The 9,132-nt window shown below is 32.2% G+C and overlaps 1 protein-coding gene across 7 annotated transcripts in view; it reads left to right on the top strand.

Annotated features, from left to right (window-relative positions):
* The first annotated feature begins 707 nt into the window (after positions 1-707).
* Positions 708-9,132, top strand: part of si:ch211-232m10.6 — an 18,116-nt gene continuing 9,691 nt past the window's right edge. Inside the window, exons 1-6 of one of the 7 annotated variants that reach the window (XM_073931075.1) lie at positions 708-853; positions 1,073-1,178; positions 1,273-1,623; positions 4,104-4,450; positions 7,086-7,295; positions 9,048-9,132. The exon at positions 9,048-9,132 is cut by the window's right edge and continues 110 nt beyond it. In XM_073931075.1, coding sequence (XP_073787176.1) covers positions 7,100-7,295; positions 9,048-9,132 — 281 coding nt within the window. In that variant the 5' untranslated portion in view covers positions 708-853; positions 1,073-1,178; positions 1,273-1,623; positions 4,104-4,450; positions 7,086-7,099. Of the gene's footprint in view, positions 1,624-4,103; positions 4,451-7,085; positions 7,296-9,047 lie in introns of all 7 variants that reach the window. The other 6 variants (XM_073931076.1, XM_073931078.1, XM_073931080.1 and 3 more) reach the window with 6 other exon arrangements.

The following is a 9,132-nucleotide window of genomic DNA, read 5'->3' as shown; positions in this document are numbered from 1 at the left end:
CCCCTGGCAAATTTCAAAGTTACTTTTATTCAACCAGCACATTTTTGTTGTTGTTGTTTTACCTAAAATGACACAGGCTTAAGACGATTTTTGAGAGGCGTTGTTATAGACTATTTCTCAGCTTTTATTTACATTTGAACAAAAACTTTAAGTCAGAATTTACAAGAGGTATAATTTCGGCCTTCACTGTATATGTTGAATGGTTGATGATTTTCCAGGGAAACCGCGCCACTAAAGTAGCCCAGTTCCAGCTATGTTTTGACCTCCATTACAGCTCCACATATTAGTCTACAACAGTCAAAAAATACATCAAAACAAAACAGATGTGATGCGCAAGGAAGCTAGCTCTTTGAGGACAAAAACTTATTATATGTCTTGAAATACATCACCTGAACATGTCCAAGTATGGTAACTGTAACGTAAGGGAAATAAATTACAACAGTACATCGAATTTTAAGTAAATAACCACCTCAGTTTCAAGAGTCCATCATCAGTTATTCATTATGCAGTCTATTCTTACTCAGAGCAGCCATTTTATTTTAAATGCTTATGTCAGTCAAGAAGTCTCGTTTGTTTTCTTGGTTATTGCAAACTATAACTTAACGAAGAACCCCGTCTTGCCATTGCATTACTTTGTTTTAACCACTAGGGGGATCATGCATTTGTAATGAGACGTCCTATATAATACAGTATACTCACCACTTTTCATTCATACATTGTGAAGGAGTCGTTCTTGTTGTTGTTTATTCAGCTGTTTTTTATTTAAAAAATAATATCTAGAACAACATTTTCACACATAATGCGTTTTTGTGATCAGAAACACTAAGTCAGTAGTGTTAAACTTGATTAGTTAGTAAGTTAATTAGTGCAGCCACTAAGCTAGTAACTTTAGCACATATTCATGGGCTAGTTTAAAAGGGCTAGTTTAGTAAAAGAAAACTCTGCCAACGTTAACACATCAAACTTGTTCCAAACCTCATAGTTTCTTTCTTCTGTGAACATAAAATTATATATTTTAAAGAATATAGGAGACTTGTAGCAATTGACTTCCATGTTTGTTTGTTTTTCCTAGCCTATGGATTTCACCTACCGGATTTCACCATTGTTCAAAATATATTATTTTGTGTTCAACTGAAGAATAAAAAAAGAAACTTGTAAAGCTTAGAAACAAATTGAGGGTGAGTAAATGGTGATTAATTTTTCATTTATGGGTGAACTATTGATCCCTTAAATTATTCAATTTCCTGTCACTGCTGTTGTTAAAAAACTCAGGATTGGAGGGAGTCCAGGACAATACAGTGCAGTCTAAAAAGCCCTTGAGAGCACAGAATGGATAAAATACATGTGCAGAAGGATGTGACATACATCTGAAGAGAAGCATTTAATTCACAAGGAGGAGATGAATGTAACCTGGTTGTAGGCGAACAGTGATGAGAGAGATTTAAACTAGAACTATAGAAAGAGGCAGAATCGAAGGAACAGATGGACTTGGGCGGATTAAGTGAAAGCTGGGTGGGTTTGTCATAATAAACATTCACTGGAGGTCGAGAATGAATAAAAGAAAAGAGAGATTGCGAGAGAATAAGGTGAAACTGCAGAGACAGATGTGAAGTGCATGAAAAGGTAGGCTGCAATTTTGTTTTTAAGCATGTTATTAAAATATAGTTTGGTAATGCATATGTGTATATGTATTTATTTAGTAACATTTCTACTTATGTGCATTTTTGATTTGTTTTTCATTTTGCCATGGAATTATTTGTTAATATTAATGGTATGCACCACATACAGTTAAATACATAATTATTCGAAGATATTTTAAGCAATATTTTTTCATAAATAAATCCTTCGGTCTTCGTCACGATGACAATCCGTATTATAGTACTGGTTATTTTGCAAGATACTAGAATTAAAGTGCAATTTAAAGGCTCAACTATAGGTTAATTAGACATGGTCAATTGGACAATAGTGGTTTGTTCTTAAGCCAGTTGAGGTAAAAATAAATGGGTGATAATAAAATTAAAATGACCAGTTTTTTAATTATTTATCAATTAAATTAATTTATCTCCAGAAGAAATATATTAGAAAACACTGAATAAAGCTCTGTAAAACATTATTTTTAATATATATTCCTGGTAATATGTCCTGTTTTTGGTCAGTGCTATTGATTTTTTAATGTGTGAACAATTGACATTATTGTCTTTGCAGGTGTACAAATATACTAAAATTGTGCAATAAATGTAATTATAATGATGTAATACAATTGGTTAATAATAATAATAGTATTTACTAACAATGACAATTATTAAATATTACATGGATAGACCTGTAAATTTTATACTTAGTCTGTTTAGATAACGTGAAATTACCAGTTTTTATTTTATTTATTTATTTGTCAATAAATTTTTCTCCAAAAGAAAAAACACATTCGGAAACACAAAAGCTCTGTTAAACATAATTTTGATATATATATATATATATCCCTGTTAATATATCCTGATTATGGTGCTATTGATTTCTCAATGTGTGAACAATTGACATTCTTATCTCTGCAGGTGTAAAAATCTATTAAAACTGTGCAATAAATATAATCATTATGATGTAATAAAATTGTTTAATAATAATAGTATTTTCTAACAATCACAATTATTAAATATTACATGTATAGATCTGTACATTTCATACTTAATCTGTTTAGATAACGTGAAATTACCAGTTTTTAATTTATTTATTAATTAATTTTTCTCCAGAACAAAAATATATTGGGAAACACTGAAAAAAGCTCTGTTAAACATGATTTTAATATATATCCCTGTTAATATATCCTGATTATGGTGCTATTGATTTCTCAATGTGTGAACAATTGACTTTATTATCTCTGCAGATGTAAAAATATATTAAAATTGTGCAATGAATGTAATCATAATGATGTAATATAATTGTTTAATTATAATAGTATTTTCTAACAATCACAATGATTAAATATTAAATGTATAGATCTGTACATTTTATACTTAATCTGTTTAGATAACATGAAATGACCAGATTTAAATTTATTTATCAATGAATCTGACTACAGAACAACAATATATAGGGAAACACTGAATAAAGCTAGGCGAGGCAGTGGCGCAGTGGGTAGCATGTTCGCCTCACAGCAAGAAGGTCGCTGGGTTGCTGGTTCGAACCTCAGCTCAGTTGGTGTTTCTGTGTGGAGTTTGCATGTTTTCCCTTCCTTCGCGTGGGTTTCCTCCTTGTGCTCCGGTTTCCCTCACAGTCCAGAGACATGTGGTACAGGTGAATTGGGTAGGCTAAATTGTCCAGATGTTGTGGATGTGTGGATGTTTCCCAGAGATGGGTTGCGGCTGGAAGGGTATCCGCTGCGTAAAAACTTTCTGGATAAGTTGGCGGTTCATTCCGCTGTGGTGACCCCGGATTAATAAAGGGACTAAGCCGACAAGAAAATGAATGATGAATGAATGAATAAAGCTCTGTTAAACATAATTTTAGTATATATATATATATATATATATATATATATATATATATATATATATATATATATATATATATATCCCTGTTAATATATGGTGTTATTGATTTCTTACTGTTGACAGTTGAATTATTATCTCTGCAGTTGAAAAAATATATTAAAATTGTGCAATACATGTAATCATAAAGATGTAATACAATTGTTTAATAGTATTTACTAACAATCACAATAATTAAATATTAAATGTTTAGATCTGTAAATTTTATACTAAGACTGTTTAGATAACATGTAATGACCAGTTTTTATTTTATTTATCAATGAAACTTTCTCCAGAACAAAAATATATTGGGAAACACTGAATAAAAGCTCTGTTAAACATCAATTTTTATATATATCCCTGTTAATATATCCTGATTATGGTGCTATTGTTTTCTTAATGTGTGAATAATTAACATTATTATCTCTGCAGATGTCAAATATATTAAAATTGTGCAATAAATGCAGTTATAATGATGTAATACAATTATTTCAAAATAATAGTATTTACTAACAATCACAATGATTGAATATTACATGATTAGATCTGTACATTTCATACTTAATCTGTTTGCTTTAGGTGTCTGGAAAGACCAGGACAGACAGATGTACCTTTCTTTCTCTTAGAGATTAACCGAGATCATGAAGGATTACAAAGAACTGAACGATGGTGATGAAGACATGAAATAAGTATGAAATCCTCAGAAAACTGTAATCCTTTCCAAGACGGATACCAGGTAAGACTCTTCGTTACCACAAAAACGTAGAGTGTTTTCATCTGAGCTGAAGAACATCTGGGAAACACTGATGAAGATTTTCAGCTGTCATCTTTAAAGGATTTTTAAGGACACATTTGTCGGAGGTGGACCACGAAGACATGTTTAACTGAGTCGCTTCGCCATTTTTACATGGAAACCTAAGGCACTGGCAAGTTTGTTTCCTCGCATCTGTCTGTTATCCTTTTCTTTAAATCCTCTGCTCATCATCTCACTTCCACTGAGCTTTAGTTTGGCCTCTGCGTCTTCAATTTCTGTTTGTTTCCTCCGCTCGTATAAACTCCTCCTCGCTGACTTTTGACACTGGCCTGTGAATGCAATCATTTCTTCTAGTTTAGTAATCTTTCTATCCTCACAAAACTGCACACTGTTTTTTTGTAATTTTTTTCTTTTGCTTTGTCAATAGATTGACACACACATGCACTGAGACAAAAAACACTCTTTTTTACACTGCAAAAAGAACCTAAATTAATTATATAAGAAGATACAAACAAAACACACGTCACATTATCTGCCAGCTCAGTAATATAATTATACTTGGTAAGATTTTTACAAATAAGAAAACTTGTTTCCACTAAAAAAACAAAAAAAAAAATGTATGCTTGTTCAAACTACTTATTTAAAATGATCTGAAATGACACAATTCTTCCGATTTTTTTTTTTTTTTTTTTGGGGGGGGGGGGGGTGGGGGGGGGGTTCAACTTAATTGTTTTATCTTCAATCCACTTAAATTTGCAAAAACTAATAAGTTAGCTTAATTCCTTTATGTTGTCCCAACATAAATCAATTGTGTGGAACCCAGCATTTTTACAATGTAGGCATTAGTAAAGAGAATTATTTCTTAAAATAAGTAGTATGACACTTCTTCCAAGCAGCATATTTTATTATCTAAAACTATCTTGCCATCTTGTTGAAAGCTTTTCAAATGGTATGCTTTTCCTATTTTGTGTGGAGAGGTCTTAAAATTAGAGTTGCTAAACAGCAGCATTCCAACTGTGATACAGTATATTCTGTCTTAAAATGAGCCAAAGCATCTAAACTTAAAAGAAGATCTGGTCACACTTTATTTGGATGGTCCGTTTTTTTGAATTAAGTTACATTGCATCCACATGCCAACTTAATTCTCATTAGATTAGAAGTAGACTCTTGGGTTAGGGTTGGGGTTAGTGTTAGTGTAAGTTGATATGTGCTTGCAATGTTTTTTTATAGTCAGTTAAATGTCTGTTGAAGGAGCAGTATCAACAGATATTAAGCAGACAGTCTACTAATACTCAAATGGACTATCAAAATAAAGCGCTACCTAAGATTATTCTATGATTTTTTTTTAATGTTTGTATTAATAAAAATGAAAAGGGCAGATTTAATAAACTACAGCCAGTAACAATACAATACATATGAGACGAAAAAACACAAAAAACCTGCATTCTTAAATATATATGGTGTTTAATGTGGGTATATAAATAAGTCAAGCATCAATAATAGTAAAAATATTAATAGTAATGATGTTGATAATTAAAGTAGTGTGTGTGGGGGGAAGTGAGTAGCAGTAATAGGTGTAGTGATAGTAATGATAATAATAAAAGTAATAGAAAGTATTGTATGAATTAAATTAGGATCACACATGGAGTTGAAGTCAGAATAATAGCCCCCCCCACCTTTTTGGAAATTTTCGCAGTATGTCTGATAACATTTTTTCTTCTGGAGAAAGTTTTATTGGTTTTATTTCAGCTAGAATAAAAGAAGTTTCGAATCTTTTAAAAGCCATTTTAAGGACAAAATTATTAGCCCCTTTTTTTCAATTGTTTAAAAAAAACATCGTTATACAATGACTTGCCTAATTACCTTAACCAGCCTAGTTAACCTAATTAATTTTTATGCTGAATACTGTGTTTTTAAAAAAAAAAATCTAAAATATGATTATTATATTTATTAATAAATTAAATCAATTATTAGAAATGAGTTATTAAAACTTCTGTTTAGAAATGTGTTAAAAATATTCTCTGCATTAAACATAAATTGGGGTAATAAATAAACAGTATGGCTTCAACTGTATGTGCATATTGCCCACAATTTTTTGTTCAAATTTAAGACTAGACAGTACATTGTTAACGATTTTTGGTATTTAACTGTAATATAACCTGTATTTTACTGTAGGACAGTTATGCAGTATGTTACTGTATTTTAAAGTTGCATTGTAAAATGTACTGTATACTTTACAGTTAAGATATACATGCCATTCTGTAAATACATACATGCAAGATAAATGGTTCTGTAAATGTAAATACAGTAGTATAGCTGTAATTGATTATTGCAGTTACTGGCGCCAACTGCTGCCAAGTTACTATAGATTCTACAGTAAGGCGTTAACAGTGTAGTTAAAAAAAATTACTTGCTGCTTTTCAAAATTCTGAGGCTTACTTACATCAAAACTTTACAGAATGTATTTTACTCTAAGGTGCGAGTTTAAGTGTGCTTAAGCTTAAACTTAAAACAAGTTTTACAGTGTTATTACCACTAAAATAAAGTCTTACAAATACAAGTGTGGTTTTAAACTATGTTTCTGATTGTAATTCATCTAAATTTGCAGGTAAAATACCTAACTATTCTTTACTAAATAAAAACAAGCTAAATAATCCTAAAAAAATCATAATAATTTTACACAATCTGCTCTAAATCGACATAATTAAGATTTCCTTGCTGCAATTGAAACTGTAACTCTTGACTATAGATAAGGATTTGTTTTGCAGTGTTGTACATGACTGTTGTCTTTTCTTTGTCCTCTGCAGTATCAGTTTCTGCCATGTTGGAGCAATTGTCCCGCAGGAATCGGTCGTTTCTGTCCCTCTCGCTGACCTCTCTGGCCCTGGCGCTCTCTGTGCTGGCCTTTTGCACCTCTTACTGGTGCGAGGGAACGCACAAAGTTGCCAAGCCTCTCTGTCTGTCACCTGTCAAAATGAAGAACTGTGGACAAAACAACAGTCAGCCTTACACAACTGGTAAGGATGCAGCGATAAGAATATATTAAACTATTTTTAACTTAAAAGAATCACTCGTAACTTTCAGGAATTCATTGCACTTTTCTGAACACCTTCCCTTATGAATAAAACCGTATACGCTGGTAGGTGGGTTTTGATACTGGTTTAAGATGGTTCTTTGCTGGTCAGGAAAAAAAGGTCAGTGTGTACACATCCTAAGAAAACTTTAAACCAGGCGTCACCAATCTCGGTCCTAGAGGGCCGTTGTCCCTGCAGGGTTTAGCTCCAACTTGCCTCAACACACCTGCCTGGGTGTTTCAAGTACACCAAATAAGACCTTGATTAGCTTGTTCAGGTGTGTTTGATTAGGGTTGGAGTGAAAATCTGCAGGACACCAGCCCTCCAGGAACAAGTTTGGTGACCACTGCTTTAAAAGGATAGTTCACCCCAAAAATGGAAATTTCCTTTTAATTTACTCACCCACAAGTCATTCAAGATGTAAGTGACTTTTTTTCTTCAGTAGAACATTAATATTTTTAACCAAATCCAGTGTCTTTGGTTATTCATGGCAGCGAATGGTTATAGATTTGTTAGATTAAAAATAAACACATGCAAATGAGTTCTAATCAATAAGTCTAATCAGTAAGTGTAATAAACCCAGATAACAACTGCTGAAACTGATAACACAAACTCATCCAGGTACTATTATATAGAATTGGAGGCACGTCATGATTTTGCCAAGCACAATGCGATCCTGGATTAACGACTATGTTGATCCTAGAACGTAATTTTTGTTCAAAAAATGTAATCTCTACCCCTAAATCCAACCTTAACTGTAAATTATTCCCAGAGGGGATAACAATCATGTAGAAGTGTATAAATCTAATCATGAGCCTAAACTTAACATAAACAATAACCGTATTCCTTAATTCTGATTGGCTGATTGGAATGTTGTTACAGGATCAATGTTAATGCAGGAACATGTCCTTCTTGGTGAAATCAGGTTGGCGAGAATTGAAGAGTACATATATATATATATATATATATATATATATATATATATATATATATATATATATATATATATATATATATATATATATGTATATATGTGTGTGTGTGTGTGTGTGTGTGTGTGTGTGTGTGTGTGTGTGTGTGTGTGTGTGTATATATATATACAAGGTTAGTTGTCACTGTTGTTATTGACTGTTTGGCGCCATCTTATTTCTTTATTTCATTAAAAAGTTTGAAATTTAATACAGCTCAGGTAAATGTTTTGAGTCTAGTCGCTTACTTTTGTGGCAAGTAATCTTGTAATAAGTGGGATAAATAATATCTTTGGGAAGGACGCATATGGCTGCTGAAGCCTGTCAGATTTTATTTTGCAAGAAAAACAGCCTTGATGCAGGCTACATTCAACCGACATCCTCAACACAGATTCTTTTAAAACTACTCATAAATCACAAACAATCTCGTGAAAATGCACTTTTAAACCGTAAAATCAAAGCTTTGCAGGTCAGTACTTACTGTACTGTGATCTTTCAGGTCAGCAATTCTAATAGATCATTTTAACCCCTCTTAACACTGAGGGAGATTATCACTAAACGTTGGAGGATTGGAAATGAAAAGTTTTCTATCAGATTAGGTGAACAGTGAGTTATTTACATGATTTTAACAGAGACCACATGGTGTTTAATCCTTCAGAATCACTCAAGTCTCTGCTCGTTCATCATTGTTCATTTGAATTCTCTCTATTTATTTATTTTTTTAAAGAGGTTCCAACAGGAGATCCGAAAAAACCTGAATCAAATGTGACAATGTCTCCAATCCAAAAAGAGGAACTGGCCCGTATTAGAGC

The sequence above is a fragment of the Danio rerio genome, chromosome 19 (assembly GCF_049306965.1).
Source record: "Danio rerio strain Tuebingen ecotype United States chromosome 19, GRCz12tu, whole genome shotgun sequence".
Taxonomy (NCBI): domain Eukaryota; kingdom Metazoa; phylum Chordata; class Actinopteri; order Cypriniformes; family Danionidae; genus Danio; species Danio rerio.
The sequence above is the reverse complement of the archived record's forward strand: the minus strand, read 5'-3'. Positions and strand labels throughout refer to the sequence as shown.